At 45.6% G+C, this 18,408-nt stretch overlaps 1 protein-coding gene across 2 annotated transcripts in view; it reads right to left on the reverse strand.

Annotated features, from left to right (window-relative positions):
- Positions 1–3,453: 3,453 nt before the first annotated feature.
- The window catches only part of NECTIN4 (nectin cell adhesion molecule 4), a 131,518-nt gene continuing 116,563 nt past the window's right edge, over positions 3,454–18,408 (reverse strand). The window contains exons 6-9 of one of the 2 annotated variants that reach the window (XM_030187505.1): positions 17,517–17,664; positions 15,922–16,003; positions 15,472–15,546; positions 3,454–5,470 (exon numbers count right to left, since the gene is read on the reverse strand). In XM_030187505.1, coding sequence (XP_030043365.1) covers positions 5,162–5,470; positions 15,472–15,546; positions 15,922–16,003; positions 17,517–17,664 — 614 coding nt within the window. In that variant the 3' untranslated portion in view covers positions 3,454–5,161. The remainder of the gene's footprint in view (positions 5,471–15,471; positions 15,547–15,921; positions 16,004–17,516; positions 17,665–18,408) is intronic. The other variant, XM_030187506.1, reaches the window with a different exon arrangement.

The raw sequence follows: 18,408 nt of genomic DNA on the forward strand, positions 1-18,408 counted from the left end.
AATGAATCAGGAATAGAATAGAATCAACAGGCAAAATCATGGTTAGGAATCAGGCGATGGCTAAGGCTGGCAGAAGAGGTTCAGAACTGACATTAAAGTAGAGGTCCATAATAGAAGACAAATAGTAGTAGTTTACCCAGGAAGTCATACTTGAGACCTATCAATGGGCAAGGCTGAGTGGGAGTACTTAGGTTTAAATAACTTCAGGAAACCAATCCAAGCAAGTCACATCATCAGGAGGAAGCTGAGGCTCACCTCTTACATGAAGAAAAGGCAAAGAAAAGGGGATGAGGTTACAATCAAAGGGGGCCTGCACTGGCATCAGCAGAGTAACATAGTAAATGACGGCTGATAAAGACCTGTACAGTCCATCCAGTCTGCCCAACAAGATAAACAGAGGAGTGGCCTAGTGGTTAGGGTGGTGGACTTTGGTCCTGGGGAACTGAGGAACTGAGTTCGATTCCCGCTTCAGGCACAGGCAGCTCCTTGTGACTCTGGGCAAGTCACTTAACCCTCCATTGCCCCATGTAAGCCGCATTGAGCCTGCCATGAGTGGGAAAGCGCAGGGTACAAATGTAACAAAAATAAAATAGATACTATTGGAGATTCTACATGGAATGTTGCTACTATTGGAGATTCTACATGGAATGTTGCTATTCGTTCTTTTAATGGGAGCCAATGTAGTTTTTTCTCTTAGGGGTTTGGTGCTTTCGTATTTCGCTTTCCCAAATATGTGGCATACAAGCAAACAGATATAAAGGCTATTTAAGATAATGTAACCCCCGGTGTGAACTCTCCGGTTCAGCTCTTCTCCCCTGGCTGCACGGGGGAGGGGGCACTCACTTCCTACTCCTGGGAGCTGGGGTCACATGAACATATTACTTCTTCTCCCCTGCCACACATTCACTCAGTTCCTCTGACAGGGGTCCTACAAGCTGGACATAGACTGGGGCTTAAATTCTCTGGTTGGCCAAGAGTACTCTCTGTCTCTGGGCACTCACTCCTGAAGAAAAGCCAGCAGTCTCAATTGCAGAAAATTTTACTTGCTTTACTAATAGGAACTTACATAGTTCAAAACAGTCAACTTGTCTACACGCTTCAGGAATCCTTCAGATTTATCAACACAGCTTTAGACCTAGTTTCCAATATCAGGGCACTTTTCTATATTCACATTTCAGTCTTTCCAAACGGTGATTATCTGAAAACAAGACGATATATAGGGTGATTTCTCTCCTCTTATTAAATTTCAGTCCACACACTCAGGTACACAGAGAACCTCTTTCTTTTCTCCAACATATAACTGCAGCAAGGTACTTGATATTATTCTCCAAAATTGAGTTTCAGTCTAGGGACCAGATACGTGGTAACTCCACACTGATAACCCCTTGTGGCAATAGCTTTAGTCTGGGTTCAGCAAAAGTAAGGGCCCCACTCTGTCCCCTCACAGCAAATGTTCCCTTGCCTGGGCTGGGAAGCTACTGTGTGGAGGGTACTGCAGTGTTTCCAAATCATGAAATGTTTAAATCTAAGATTGATCTTTTCGTGATTTTTCTGATCCATCCTCAGAAGGACTTCCCCTTGGTGCTGTGGGTCATCTGGCGGGAGTGGGCTCACAGACCCAGAATTCCTAACTCCATCTGGCCCTGCCTCCAAGGGCTGGCCTTCACACTGATTTCTCCAGGAGGCTGTCAGTAGCAACTCCCCACCTCTAGTAACCGCCCTGAAAATCTCAGGTATTTTCAGGAGGGCCACACTCTCCCCTCTCTTAAGAAAGCTTTCTGAAAATTAGATACACTACATCAGCCGGTTCACCTTTATCCACATGTTTATTTACACCTTCAAAAAAATGAAGCAAATTGGGGAGGCAAGACTTCCCTTGGCTGAAGCCATAATGACTCTGTCCTATTAAACCAGGTTTGTGTGTTGTGTAAGTTTATTCTTTATAATAGTTTCCACTACAGAAATCACACTTACCAGTTTGTAATTTCACGGATCACCCCGTAACCCTTTTTAAAAATTAGCGTTACATTGGCCACCCTCCAATTATCAGGTACTACAAATGATTTTAACGACAGGTTACAGATCACTAACAGCAGATCAGCAGTTTCATGTTTGAGTTCTTTTAGTACCCTGAGGTGTATACCATCTGGTCCAGGTGATTTATCATTCAGTACATCTTCCAGGTTCACCAAAATTTCTTTCAGTTCCTCCACATCATCACCCTTAAAAACTATTTCTGATACAGGTATATCTCTTACATCTTCTTCTGTAAAGACCAAAGCCTGATTTAGAACCAGCTTAGAAGTAGCAAGGGCATAGATGCAGTGGGGATAAAGCCAGGAATGTATCACCACTCCTTAAAGGCCTTGAGTTTTCTTTATAACTGAAAAGAACCATATGGATAAATAACGTATAACATGTCTAGTAAAACAAAAATGGTTTTATTTTTGTCTAGTATAAATAAAATACTTAAAAAAAATTCACTGTACATACATACAAATGTATATTTGTCACAGATTAAAATCAGTGACACGGGAAAATATTTTGTCAGGTGGAGAATAAAACCCCCTTTTTTTTTCCTTCTCATAATCAAGTTCAAAATTCGTACAATCAAGTTCAAAATTCTTATTTACAATTACAAACATAAATTTCAACAACAGTAGTTTTTGCCATTGCCACTTTACAAAAGCACTCATGGGCTGCCTTCTTGAACCAGATACCAAACCAAAGATCATTTTCACCTATCGTTAACTGGTAAGTCCATGCTTGCTTTTATACCCTAAAGAGTTAAATATGTCTTCAAGTGTTCTGGAGAAAGAACTAGAAAGGAGACCTGCCTTCTGCTCAGGCTGTCACTGTGTGTTGTGTCTGATGCTTTTCAATCCTATCCTGGAGGTGTAAGTGCCAACTTTTCAAAATAAGGTGGGGGGGGGGGGGGGTGAAAAACACAACACAAATGACCCTTCTCTCAACACAGTGAAGGAGATTGCTCCATTCACACTGCCATGAGACAATGCAGAAAACATCCACAGCTAGCCAACTAGATGTTCAGTATTAGCACAATGAATATGCATGACCAGTGGCGTAGCAAGGACGGGGCGGGGGGGGGGGGGAGGCGGTCCGCCCCGGGTGTCAACGGGTGGGGGGTGCTCCGCTCCGTCCATCCACACCCCCCCCTTTGGCATGGAACCGCCTCTCTCCCCTCGCAGTCCCCACTTGCCAACCAGGTTCCAGCTCCGTCCACCCCAGCGTGGCACCTTGCATCTGCAGCGCTGCTGTAAAAAGAAGAAAATCGCCTCCTCGTCGGCCCTTCCCTCACTGTGACCCACCCTCTGACATAACTTCCTATTTCCTCGAAGGTGGGACACAGAGGGAAGGGCCGACGACAAGGCGATTTTCTTATTTTTACAGCAGCGCTGCAGATGCGAGACGCCACGCTGGGGTGGACGGAGCTGGAACTTGGAAGGTGGGGGGGGGGGGTGCGCAGTGGCGATCCGCCCTGGGTGTCAGGCAACCACGGAACGCCATGTGCATGACATAACTTCACACATATTGGAGACCAATTGCACGCAAATCTGCCTTATGCATATTCATTGTGGTAATTCTAAAAACCTGACTGGCTAGATGTGGCTGAAGGAGAGGTCTGAGAAGCATCATTGATTGTAGAGAAGACCTCTATTCCAGTTTGATCCTGTGGATTGTGGCATTACAAGCAACATAAATATACGGTCACAAGCCTTTCTGTTAGCTGCATGTAAGTTGTTATAACTTTAAAGAGATCTGTAATTAATGCACAATTCTACTAACATGGAGGCAGCCATTTTATTTCATTTTGATAGCCTAACTAACAGCTTCATTCAGTATAAACCTGCTAAAACATCAACATTTCATCTATCCATCTGTGACTACTATACAATTCAGAAAAGCAACAGTACTGAGAATGGAGAGTTAATTACTACCACACAGTGATGAAGATGTGACTCATTATTAAACAAAATGGCTACGTCCATTGTCAACTGAGCTGGATAGAAAAACGTAGTTGACAAACTGAAATACCAAGAAATAAAATAATTGGTCATTTTGGCTCCGATAGTCAACCAAATGTTCACTGTCGACAGCGTTATTCCCGAATATTCAAGGCTGGGATCTATGCGGGGTTTGGCTTTGGATATCCAGTTATTTTTAAGCTGGCTAACAAATAGCCGTTTAAGTCAATATTCATCGCTTTAAGTGGCTATCGGTTATCGCATAAAAATAGGACAGACTTTTATGCAGCCCCATTTAAGCAGCCAAGCGCCAACTCCACTCCCCCAGAACATCCCCAACATAACTGGCTTTGAGTTTGGCGCTCACCGTGATATTCAGTGGGGCCACTAAATGTTAGCAGCTAGCCCTGACCAAGCGATTTAACCGGTCAGCAGCTGGCTAAATCACTTTGAATATCGGGCCCTTGATTACATGGTTATGCAATTTTTGCCAACTTGAGTAGAAGCTCTCTCCCCAAATAGACTCTTGAAAAGGAAGAGAAACATGGTTTCATTGCTTACTATGAAACAGAGTGAAAGCATTCTGTTCAATCTGAAGCTGACGTTATCAGAAGTAATGGAGAAATTGGCATAGTCCCTCCGTCCCTGCTGTATTCCAGAGATAGGATGTTTTCCAGGACAATCCCATCCCTTGACAGCTTCATCTGGGCTGCCACACTCTGATCCAAGTTCCCAGAAATTTCCCACAGAACCTTTACAGCTTCCCGATTCCCAGCTCCTACCAAATATTCCCATGCATTGTCTGAAACCAAAACAAAAGAAAAAAAATCCCGCCTTCATTTGCTGAAAAGTGTTTGCCAATTTTCCCTTTGGAGATGCTGCTCTGAAGTATGTTCAGCTCTGTGTTCATTGATGAGCGGTGCAAGGAGCATGTTTGGTAAATCAGCAAGTCGGATATCTGGGATTGAGGGCAACAACCTTACAAGATGAGAACCGGGAAGGATATGCTGGTAAAAAGGGTAGAATTTCCAGAAGGTCAACTGGCTTCATGACATTCTTCTGTCTTTTGTTCAATACCCTAGACCTGCCTTTACCCATGTTGCTCCTTGGTAAGCTGAGATAGTAGGGGAACACTTTGCTGGTGCTCTGGTTCATCAGTACTCTAATTTCAAGGGTCATACAAGGTGCCCACGTCCATTGATGTAGATGCCATTGGTACTGGGCTTAGCCCGTAAAGTGCCGTTCTCCTTGTAGAAGTGGGTCATGGCTTGTTTGATGAAGGGTTGGTTCTCTATGAGCCCACCTCGCTCTTTTTCCTCTTCATCCTCTTCCTTCTGCTCTTTGTCTGCCCTCAGCAACTCTGGTCCTTCCTCTTCCTCCTTCACCACTTCAGCCGGGGCAGCGGAAGTGAAGAGTTCGGTCTGTGTCTCAATCTCACGTACTGTTGTCAACGTAGAATAGCTGCGTCTGTCTGCCTCCTCGCCCTGCCGTGAGAGAAAATGGAGAACCGTCATTCCTGCGTATGTCCACACATTTACTTACTGCACTAGTCCCCAACTGTTGATTGTTTTGCTTACCTGGTGAGTTTAAAACGGATTTGAAACTGGTTTTCAAACCACAATGTAAAAAAAAGGTGTCAACCATTATAAAGAAACGTTACTTGAAGTAGCTCTGAAGAGCACAGGGGTCCAAGAAATACACAATGTTATATCCTATGAATTTCAAAAGAGGGCTCTGTTGGCACAATTTAAGTATTAAGGCAAGTACTAGCAGTACATTTAAGAGACTGAGATCACATCCAACATACCCCGTGTTATGGTATCAGAAAACAAACCCAAGAGGAAAAACTGCTCTCAGAAATTCTCTCTCTCATGCTCGGAAGCAATAGTTGGACCCTATGAATTTTTAGAGCTATGTAATGCTGGCAAAAGATCCCAGCCCCATCCTTATTAATCAAAGTGAGATTCTGGATCTTTGCAGAACCCTGGTTCAGCTTTGGAAATTTCGAGACAGGGTCTGTGGGAAGTGAGTGGCTGCATCTTCAGCTGTTAGAATCAGCTGGTAGCGATAAACTCACTTGAACTACAGGACACTACGTTCTGTCAGAAGTCAGGAGAAAGCACAAGCAAGTAAAAGAAAGTTAAACACAGATGTGAAAACCAAGATTTAACATTTTCTTTGTTATGTATTATTAATAGACTAAAGGATTGGAGATGGGGATGGTACAGTTCCAATTTCAGCAGTCCTTAATATCTAGCTTACTGTCCCAAAAGTCTGGACACCCCTTACACCTAGACTGTTATATACTACTGGTAAGAGGAGACAGGAGGGAATCCTAAGGAAGCCTCAAGAAGGGGACTCTACTTTAGATACTTCTTCAACAGACCTCTGTCTGCATCGTCTGTTGGAGAAGTATACAACTGTTTTCCCTTGACAAAGCTATCAGATGCGAAACAGGCTCCTGTCGGGATTAAATGTATACTGGAGATTGAATTGAATGCAGACAAGAGATATTGATGAAGAGCAGAGTGTCCGAGGCCACAGTTGACCAGATAAGATTGTGGCTTCCAGCAGTACAAAGATAAGTTATAGTTTTCTGCACAAAGACATTTAAGATTTTTTATACACCAAAGGACACATGTGTTGAGCAAATTTCTGAGTACGATTTGAGGTTGGGGGCAGTCAATGATTAGAAAATTGTCACAAAATCAGAGGCTTATTACAAACGTGATATACAGTGCCTGTGTGAATTTATAAGACGTCCCCTTATCTAATAATCTATTGAGCATTTTTCGCTCCATCAGCAGGTTGTTGTGTAGTATTCAAAGCATAGTGGTGGAGCAGCGCCTTTTTTTTCGTGTGTTTTTGTATTATATTTCTAGGATAAGCAGCATAAAATCTGTTTTACAGTTCTGGGATCTTGCCAGGTACTTGTGACCTGGATTGGCCACTCTTGGGAACAGGAAACTGGGCTTGATGGACCTTCGGTCTGTTCCATTATGGAAATGCTTAGATTGTAAGCTCTGTCGAGCAGGGACTGTCTCTTCACCTGGGATTACAGTCACACCTGGGATTGCACACAGATAAGTGTTGTTAAACTATCTCCGTTAGCAAGGAATGATAAGGCATTTCTACCATACTGGATGTTAACAAACATGAGTTTGAAAATATGTGTGGAATTTAAGAAGTACTGTTGAAGTACAGTGAGTAACGGTAACAAAGAAGATTAAAATTAACAAAATAAAAATTAAAAAGACCCTTAAAAAAGATTAAAAAGAAAAAAAACTAAAAACTTTTTATACCACACACTGAGGAAGGTTGGGGGCAGTCTATGATTAAAATCGTCACTAAATAGGGGTACACCTTACAGGTGAAAAGAAAGTTGCCCCGGTGACTATATGAGACTTCCCCGTAACAACCTATTCTGAAACCTTTTGGCACTTTTGCCCTATATTCTACCATTTTTGGTATTATATTTCTAGGATAAGCAGCATAAAATCTGTTTTACTGTTCTGGGATCTTGCCAGGTACTTGTGACCTGGATTGGCCACTCTTGGGAACAGGAAACTGGGCTTGATGGACCTTTGGTCTGTTCCATTACGGAAACGCTTATGTTCTTAGGTGACCTGGATCCTCCACCCTTTTCTAAAGGCCACCCTCATATCAGAATCAAGGTACTGCCTGTCCTATACAGTGGTGCCATCTAGTAGCAGCAGTAATTCTAACAAGAATATTCAACAAACCATGCCTGGCAATTGCAGCAGGAAAGTGGTAAGTCTCAGTTCCTCATTTAGAAAGTCTTCTTAACTGTAGTGGATGCATTTATCTACTCACTAGAATGGCAGCTTTTCGGAACGTCAGAATAAATACGTAGATTGAGATATAGGCGGTGCATTTTTTCTAGTGAAAAAGGTACCGGTACTCAAATGCCAGGCCACCCTTCAGGGATGGGGGTGGATCAATGAGGGACCCACCCTACAATAGCCAGGCCCCCTGCAACCAGTCACAGAATCTATGACAAAGTAGAATTGGTGTGTAGAGCCTGAGATCTTTCATTATAACTTGGGGACCATGGGTCAATTTTAGCAGATAATGGAAAAGGTGCCGGTACTCAGTACCCCCCCCCCCCCCCGTACCCCCTCAAAAAACGCCCTGGATTTAGGACCCCTATATCAAATGGTTGAAACAAATTTTAAAAAATTATGCATTATATCTGACCATGCACCAGCTAGACTGATCTAAGGGGCAGACTTTACAGTTTAGATAACATAGTAACATAGTAGATGACGGCAGAAAAAGACCTGCATGGTCCATCTAGTCTGCCCAAGATAAACTCATATCTTGAATTTGTACCTGTCTTTTTCAGGGCACAGACCGTATAAGTCTGCCCAGCAGTATTTCCTGCCTCCCAACCACCAGTCCCGTCTCCCATCACCGGCTCTGGTACAGACCGTATAAGTCTGCCCTCCCCTATCCTAGCCTCCCAACCACCAACCCCTCTTCCCCCCACCTGCTCCGCCACCCAATTTCAGCTAAGCTTCTGAGGATCCATGTCTATAACAAGTAACTACCTTGTTAGTCTCACACACAAGGAGTGACATAGGCTGCATATATTACAGCAGGATGTGTTTATCCACTCCTACCTAGCTGAGATAATATTTAATCACCTCTTCTTACTCTCTTTCCTATCTATATGTTCCATCTTTGCTTATACCCTGCATTGTCTATTAAGATGTTTTATTATGTATTGTGTTGACATTGTAAGTAGTAAACTATACAGACAAAAAAGCACCACTGGGCCTTCAAAAAAGAGATAATAGCCGTCCTTTTATTGTGAAAAAGACCCGACACGGGCCGTGTTTCGGCGCACAAGCGCCTGCCTCAGGGGTCAAGGTGTATCTTCACAATGTATAAGCAGAAATCCTAAGTGAATTGCTTTCAATCACGCTGAGAGCTGGCTAGTATCCAAAACAGCCAAAAGATTTATTCTTTCTGTACAACGCCTTGAGTGAATTCCTTCAATAAGAGGGTAAATAAATCCTAATCAATATAATATAGAGATCTGTTGCATGTGATATATTAACTAGGCATACTAGTAGGGTGAATGGGAGGGTTTGATGGTAGAAAGGGCATAACTCAAAACTAAGTGGCAGGTAACTGTTAATGACAGCTTGAAAATTTGAATAATATTGGTTATTCGCTTTTTAAAGGAAGTGGAAGAGTGGCCTAGTGGTTAGAGCAGTGGCACATCGAACGTTGCAACTATTTGAGATTCTAGATAGAATGTTGCTACTATTGGAGATTCTACACGGAATGTTGCTGAGTGGAGGAGTGGCCTAGTGGTTAGAGCACCGGTCTTGCAATCCAGAGGTGGCCGGTTCAAACCCCACTGCTGCTCCTTGTGATCTTGAGCAAGTCACTTAACCCTCCATTGCCTCAGGTACAAACTTAGATTGTGAGCCCTCCTGGGACAGAGAAACAGAAGCCTGCCCTTGCAGATCAGTCGTGCAGGCTTCTGTTTCTGTGAGTCTGACGTCCTGCACGTACGTGCAGGACGTCAGACTCACAGAAGCAGAAGTCTGCGCAGCTGCGTTGCTGATCTGCAAGGGCAGGCTTCTACATGGAACGTTGCTAATGGAGGAGTAGCCTAGTGGTTAGTGCAGTGGAACATGGAATGTTGCTACTATTGGTGATTCTACATGGAACGTTGCTGAGTGGAGGAGTGGCCTAGTGGTTAGAGCACCGGTGGCCGGTTCAAATCCCACTGCTGCTCCTTGTGATCTTGGGCAAGTCGCTTAACCCTCCATTGCCTCAGGTACAAACTTAGATTGTGAGCCCTCCTGGGATAGAGAAACATCCAGAGTACCTGAATGTAATTCACCTTGAGCTACTACTGAAAAAGGGGTGAGCAAAATCTAAATAAATAAATGTCTGCTGTTACGTTTGTCTTGCTTTAATAAACATTTAGGGCTGAATTCAGTAAATAGTGCTCAAAATTCAGGGCTAAAAAAAATTTGGCGCTAAACGATATTCTATAGCAGATCTTTTGGGTTTGGCACCCTCTGTAGACTAGCATGTAGCACCGGGATCTGCACTCAACTTTGGGTGTGAGGAGTTACACAAACTGAAACCAGGTATATAAAATCCCGGTGTGCAAGTTTTTTTTTTTTTTGTTACATTTGTACCCCGCGCTTTCCCACTCATGGCAGGCTCAATGCGGCTTACATGGGGCAATGGAGGGTTAAGTGACTTGTAATACTGCATGCATTTTAAGGGAAGACCTGATCTGCCCACGCCCCTTCTGTGGTCACACCCCCTTTGCACAGCTGTATGGAAGCACTTAGGTGCTATTCTATAAATGGGCATGCATATTTTCGTGTGGATCTGCCATTTCTGCCCCATTTCCGTGTCTTGCATCTGTTAGGATGCTTTTCCATGCAAAAAATTCAGCATGAAAGTAGCACCTAATGTTCGGCACCATATATAGAATTCCTCTGCATATGGGGGAAAATATATTTAGCACAGGCCTGCAAATCTTCACATGACTGAGGTGCCCATCTGCACCTGCTCCTCACACAGGTTTTAGCGGTGACTGGTAGTCATGTTTGAGTGGCTAAGGTGATGCACTTGAAAATGATTGGGGTCTCCCTGCATTTACGTTTATTTACATATACTGCTCTTCAAACTAGCGGAGTTGTTTACAATAATAAATTCAACCACGTTTGGAAAAGGAGCTACAATACTCAAATAGGACAGAACAATAGTAAAGAAAATAGGGATGAAGTATGGGGCCAAACTAGAGTAGCTGCTAGCTACTGAGTCCGCTACTGGATGGGGACTGTTAAGCTTGGAAGGGCCAGGTCGAAGAGATATGTCTTCAGTGTGGTCTCAAATTTTGTGTCTGATGATTCAGAGAGAAGAGAAAGAGGAAACATCTACTATAATAAAACTCACCCTCAACGTTCTGAAGACAACGTTCTGAAGTCACTCAGTCACTCCCTGAAGGGTTCATGGATTCATGGTGGTGAAGCCACAACACTGACCATGTCTCTCTGCCTCGCCCTCGCATGACGGACCAATCAGAAAAAACACCCTCAACATTCTGAAACACAAAGGACCATCACAACACCGTTCCCAGGCAACACTAGGCAACGTAAGACGGACCAATCAGAGGAAACTACGTGACAATAAGGGAGGAGCATTCCCCAACAGAATGGCTCATTATCTGTGCAGCACGGAGAGCACAGAACCACCGCTGGAATGAGCGAATATTCCTGCTATGGGTATGTGCAAAAATAGACCGGGGGAGGGGGGGGAAGAAATTTTTAAATGCCTAATGCCAGTACTGAAGAGTGCCAGAGGGCCTATAGCACAGACTATATTTGGGATCGCTTGACATGGAGTCAGAGGAGCCGAAAACAACGTGCCCGTCACCATCTGGGACGTGGGCGAACAGGACAAGCTGCAGCCCAGCTGGAAGGATTACCCGCGACCCAGCCAGCAGCAAACAGCGACCAAGGACAGCACAGCACATCCCCCAACCCCCAAGCAAAAAACAAAACAAAAAAAGACACACATCAACAACCTGCACACACACCGCACCCTCACACACTCACACACACACAAAATAACTCTGTGACACATACACACACACACACAAAAAAAAACCACATGCTAGCACCAGTTTCATTGGTTTCGGAAACGGGCCTTTTTTACTAGTGTTCCATAAAGCGAGAGAAAGATAAAATAAAGCACTATTTGAGGATGATGCAAACTGGGAGGAAAAAACTGAAGGGACTGAAAGATGGTGTTCTGTTGAAGAGCATAGTGGCCTGCGAGGAACATACAGAGAAGATACTTACCTGTAGCAGGTGTTCTCCGAGGACAGCAGGTCTTATACTCTCACAACTGGGTAACGCGGCACCACATTGCCCGGTCCAGAGCTTATGCGCAGTTGAGCTTGTCTCTCACGCTCCACAAAGGTCTGTAAAGCTTGTTATGAGTGCCTTCCCGCCTGCCACGAAGGTGCGGTTACCGCAGTTAAGTACTACAGCATTAAAAAAAAAATAGGTGCCAACTCCTAGGGGAGGTGGGAGGGTTTGAGAGAATAAAAGGCCTGCTGTCCTTGGAGAATACCTAGTAAAGGTAAATATCTTCTCTTTATGTTCCTCCCAGGCCATCTTCACTTTCTCAGAAGATAATTGGGGTATCCCGATTCCCTAGCATCTAGGCTCACCAAAAACAACAAACATTGGTCAATTGAGCCTCGCAACCTGAAACTATATACCGAGTGAGAGTGCAGCCTGGAACAGAATAAAATGGGCCTAGGGGGGTGAAGTTGGATTCTAGACACCAAACAGATTCTGCAACACTGTCTGCGCGAACCGACTGTCACGTCGGGTGTCCTGCTTAAGGCAGTAATGAGATGTGAATGTGTGGACTGAAGAACACATCGCAGCCTTGCAAATTTCGTCAATGGAGGCTGCCCGCAAGTGGGCTACTGATGCAGCCATGGCTCTGACATTGTGAGCCTTGATGTGACCCTGCAGGGTCAGCCCAGCCTGGGCATAAGTGAAAGAAATGGAATCTGCCAGCCAATTAGAGACTGTGCGTTTCTCGATGGCAACCCCATCCTGTTGGGATCAAAAGAAACAAAAGGTTGGGCAGACTGTCTGTGCGGCCTTATCTGCTTCACGTAGTAGGCCAATGCGCCTTGGGATCGGGTCCAACGCTGGACAGTCCCGGGGGCCCTGCACAGCAGTCGGCATCGAGACAGGTGGAGACCCACTCGATGCACTACTGCTTCCAGTGTCACGAGGTCCAGTAGCAGCCATACGGACCGATACTCCCGATGCCGAGGAATCGAACTTGGATCCAAATATCTATGCTCATTGAACGTCTGTGGCAACCTGGGTCTAATTCTTCACCTGAAGACAGAGGACACAGTTAGCAGGGCTATGGTCGGGCCCTAAACACTGAAGACACTAAGATTAGGTGTCCTTACCAGAGACTGTCCGATTGCACCGGGTATCATGCATGAAGCCATTGGGAACTTGAATGGACATGGACGGAAAAACTTCTGCAACCAAATCAAACGAAGTGGTGGTGCTGAAAAAAGGGGCAAGGCACCAGAAAAAAGAAAGGCAAAATCCTGGCCGAATCAAGGCCTCAATGCAGCCTAGCAACGTGGAAAACAAAGGAAACTTAAAAATTGGACAAAAAAATCTAACAATAAAAGGGAAGAGGAAAAGAAAGTGGACCCGAACACGAGCACACGAAAAACGTTCACAAAAACGAACACGAAAGGCTCTTCCAGACCAGACCTGTGAATAGACACCGAAAAAAAAGCCAGCCTCTCTTCACAGCGGTAGAAAAAGGACTGTGGTAACTGCGCCCTCGTGGCAGGTGGGAAGGCACTCGTGCATACGCGGTGGAGCCAGTGGTGTAGGAAGGGGGGGGCGGGGAGGGGCGGTCCGCCCCGGGTGCACGCCGCTGGGGGGTGTCGGTTCCGCGCTGGTGCACTGCCCTCTCTGCCCCGGAACAGGTTACTTCCTGTTCCGGGCCAGAGAGAGCAGTGAACCAGCGTGGAGCCGACACACCCCAGTAACGTGCAGTCGGGGCGGACCGCCCCTCCCCCCTTCCTACACCACTGGCTCCACCGCGTATGCACGAGTGCCTTCCCACCTGCCACGAGGGCGCAGTTACTTCCTGTTCCGGGCCAGAGAGAGCAGTGAACCAGCGTGGAGCCGACACACCCCAGTAATGTGCAGTCGGGGCGGATCGGCCCTCCCGCCCGTCCCTCGCCGCAGGTATGCGCTCTGGGGGGGGGGTGCGCAGCGGTGACCCGCCCCGGGTGTCAGCTCCCCTCGCTACGGCTCTGGGTGGAGCATGTCTCTCGCGCTCCACAAAACTTGTTATAAGAAGTGGTTAACTTCCTGATCATTAGTCCTATCTGTATATTCAATACCGGGAGTTGTGCATGCTCCAGCATTGACTATCCAGAGTTAGTTCAGCTCACAGCTGGAAGCAGCTTGCCAGCTCTTTACCACTGCAGGCTAAATATCAGGCCCTATATTTATTTATCAGGATTCATTTACCGCCTTTTTGAAGGAATTCACTCAAGGCGGTGTACAGTATGAATAAATCAAACACAAGCAATCTATATATTTTACATGGTGGGTGCTTCTGAGATAATAAACCTTTATTATATTATTTTTATTTGATGTAGGGTTATTTAATACATTATTTGATGTTACCCTTCTCCACCTGAGTTTTTTTGGGAAGGTCAAAAGTGAACTGATTGACATACATTTAATTACTAGAAAATGTATAAACAATGGACAAGAAGAAAACCCTTTTTCAGAAGAAAGAGTATTCTAGGACAAGAGGACATAGATAAGCAGTGATATCCAGCGAACAGTTCAACTTCTAAGGCCGGGAATTGGAAGAAATCTTCAGCAGTGTGGACAGGATAGCTGGGCAGACTGGAAGGGCCAAATGATTTTTTTCCTACCCTCATCTGTTACCATAGGAGCCAACTTTTCAAAATGATTGGGGGTGCTGAATTTTTTTTTTTTTTTTTTACAGGTGATGCATTCCCCACTCCCCCTCCTCTCATCCCCCTCCCTCGTCATCTATTTTACCTCGTCGGGGTTAGGGCGGCAGCAGTGCTAAAAAGCATGCAGGCTCGGTGCTTAGTTCAGTTTTCCCTTCGCTCTCTCTCAGCTCTGGTCCCCGCCCTTGCAGAAACAGGAAATGAGGGCGGGACCAGAACTGAGAGAGAGCGAAGGGAAAACTGAACTAAGCACCGAGCCGAGCCTGCATGCTTTTTACCGCTGCTGCCGCCCTAACCCCGACGAGGTAAAATAGATGACTTTTACAATTCGGAGGGAGGGGGCCTGGAACTCGAAGGGAGGAGGGAGGTAGGGAACGAACTTCCGGTGGGTATGCAATATTGGGGGTGCTCGAGCACCCACAGCACCCATGGAGTCGGCGCCTATGTCTGTTACATTACTAAGGGGCATCGAACTGAGGAAAGGCAGGACAGGGGAGATACGATAGACACATTTAATACCTCCGTGGCATAAATACATGGGAGGTGAGTCTCTTCCAACTTCTGGAAGGAGGGAATGTAGGATGGAGTAATCTAAGGGAACATTTCTTTATGAAAAGGTAGTGAACGTACGGAGCTGGCTCCCAGTGGCCGTTCGGTTTTTATTTGGGGGTAAGATGAAAAGAAAAAGTGAGCAGTTTCCTCCTGTGATTTCGGAAAAAAAAGAGGGAAGAGGAGAGGCTTGAAGTAGGGGGTGTTAGGCAGGGAGTGGTAAAGAGTTTAGATTAATCTTGTGAACCTTGCAGGAGAAATCAGCCATAGTTTGGGCAGAGAGGCGAGTGCGGTGAAGAGCTGCACAACAGTTCCCTCCAAGCCCTTCGAGCATCCTGGATGGGGCATCAGGGGTGGGGGAAGCATCCTTCCCACACTTACCATTATAGAGCTGATGCTGGCATCCCTGAGGCTGTCAGGGTAGTTGCCGGATTGGAGCTGGATGCCTTCCTCCATCTGAAGGGCACAAAGAGAGGACAGGGTATGGGGGGAAACATTAGAGATTTCTGATTCAGTGCTAACCAGATGCTTCCCCCATCTTGCAGAATTTGACTATTTAGTGGTCTCAGGAGAAATAGAAAGTAGAAATTTATGTGGCTTCTTTTAACTGGTCCAGTAAAAGGATTGAGACCACCCTCCAAAGCACTATTTGCACATATATGCATTCCCACCCTTTCAATCTGAGGTTAAATACAGTTCATAAAATGCAATTACACATTTAATTCTAACTAACTCAGACACTGTGGACGGCCTGGGTGCAAGAACCTTTTTGGGAGTCTCAGTTCCTCGGGCAGGTCTCTTTCCCTTACCCCATTGGCTCTATGATCTCACCTGTGCTTTTATATCTGCACTGGCTGTGTTAGAGCTTAACCCCCTCCTAGAACATTCTCTGGACAGCGTGGACAGCTCCTCTCTGTAAGAAATTAGCAGGCAGTTAAGAGACCCCGTAGTACAATCCCCAATCTTAGCTCTAAATTCCACAAGTACTGAGTGGAGCTCCTAGAACAGGTAGAAGGGGTGAGGCTCATATACATCTACATGGGATCACGCACAATCAGCACATTCTCACAGAGACAGAGATACACATCCCAACGTAACATATTGGGGCTCATTTTCAAAGCACGTATTCTTACAAAGTTCCATAGGTTACTATATACTGTATTTTTCGGACTATAAGACGCAATATTTTTCCCCCAAAATTTGTGAGGAAAATGGGGGTGCTTCTTATAGTCCGAAGGTAGATTTGGCTGGCTGGCTGGCTGGCAGGCCGCCCGCCCTCCGAGTTCGGGATCGCCCTCCCCCCCGGCCCTGTCACCACTTCTCCCTACTCACGTCACGCGATCTTCCCTGGTGGTCTAGTGACGTCGGGGCAGGAAAGAGCCCCCTCTTTCCTGCCCAGCGCGCTGCTCTCCATCCTCCTGTATGCAGCCTGACGGTCTCGGCGAGATTCAAAATGGCCGCCAAGAATTGAAGTCTCGGCGGCCATTTTGAATCTCGCCGAGACCGTCAGGCTGCATACAGGAGGATGGAGAGCAGCGCGCTGGGCAGGAAAGAGGGGGCTCTTTCCTGCCCCGATGTCACTAGACCACCAGGGAAGATCGCGTGACGTGAGTAGGGAGAAGTGGTGACAGGGCCGGGGGGAGGGCGATCCCGAACTCGGAGGGAGGGATTCGGACAAGACGCACCGGAGCACCTAGGTTTTAGAGGAGGGAAAAAGGAAAAAAATTTTTTCCTATTTCCCTCCTCTAGAACCTAGGTGCATCTTATGGTCCGGTGCGTCTTATAGTCCGAAAAATACGGTAACTTGTAAGTCTCATTGTAACACAGTAGATGATTGGAAGATAAAGGCCTGTACGGGCCATCCTGTCTGCCCAACTAGTGCTGGGCAGACTTATACGGTCTGTGCCCTGAAAAAGACAGATACAAATCAAGGTAAGGTATACACAAAAAGTAGCACATACGAGTTATCTTGTTGGGCAGACTGGATGGACCGTGCAGGTCTTTTTCTGCCATCATCTACTATGTTAAGATAAACTCATAGCATAAGGTATGATGTGATTCTACATATGTATACTTGGTCTTGATTTGTCCATGCCATTTTCAGGACACAGAACATAGAAGCCTGCCCAGCGCTGGTCTTGTGCTCCAAATTCTGAAGTTGTCATCAAAGCCCCACTCCAGCCCATCCAAGATACAAGCATACAGAATTGGTGCATACAAGAGAGAAGTGCACACAGGATAAAGGTGGGTTATAAATAAATAAAAAGAAAAGAAAGCAACATAGGATCAGTAGGAATACTCAGGCAGAGAGACATACATGCATCGACACGCATATGCACACAAGAGTTATGAGTACACTATGACGTGCACACACAGGATCAGTACACACTTGGACAGATATGAAGATGCCACGGTACACTGCTTACATTTTCTCCGAGAGCCTCTTGGTTTTCCTCTTGTGATAACGATTCACCAGAATCATGGCTACCACCACAATAGTGAGCAGGACAATAGTAACCACGGCAACAGCAATGATAGAGATAGACACCAGGTTCAACTTCGGAGGCTCACCCTCTGGGAGGGATGGGAAGGGAGACAGAAACAGCCAGGTTACACCACAGGGTTCACGACGGAAGCACAAAATGCACACTTATTAGTTTGCCGATCCCCTTCACTTCTATACTAGGATATTGCACCGGGAGAATAGAATAGGAGGCTCAGAAGGTGTTATGTCCTCAGCAGATATCATCAGATAAGAGTATTGCGTTAACATTGTAATGTAGTATACTATGCCACACCGTGTACTGTTATTTAAATATTTTTACTGCTGTAATTGTTTATTGCCTATATTTGTCTTATTCTTGCTATACACCGCCTTGAATGAATTACTTCAAAAACACGGTAAATAAATCCTAATAAATAAATAAACATTGCCTGATTGGGTAGGGTAGCCGTCCATCCTGTATCTGGGTGGCTCAGCAGGACTTTTAAACCTTCAGTGTAATTGTCTGAATCCTACTATAGAACAGGAGCTATACAGGAAGTGAGGGGGAGGGGCACGTTATGGAGCTTTTATAAACCTCCCTCAGATCTCCCGTCATCACTATTCCAGGCTGGGCAGTAGAGTTTGTGTCTCTTTTTTAATAAATCACGCAGGTGCATGTTGCTCATGCCCTCGTCATCACCTCTGCTGCCTCCCCCCAGCCCCGCGCCCTCTGTAAGGGTAGCTATATCCTTTTATAGGGGTGGTGCTCCTTCCTCCACAAGATGCGATATTGATGGCACCTAAGCACTGCCTATTGTGTGTCATTGTTCAGA

Source organism: Microcaecilia unicolor, chromosome 14 (genome assembly GCF_901765095.1).
Source record: "Microcaecilia unicolor chromosome 14, aMicUni1.1, whole genome shotgun sequence".
NCBI lineage: Eukaryota > Metazoa > Chordata > Amphibia > Gymnophiona > Siphonopidae > Microcaecilia > Microcaecilia unicolor.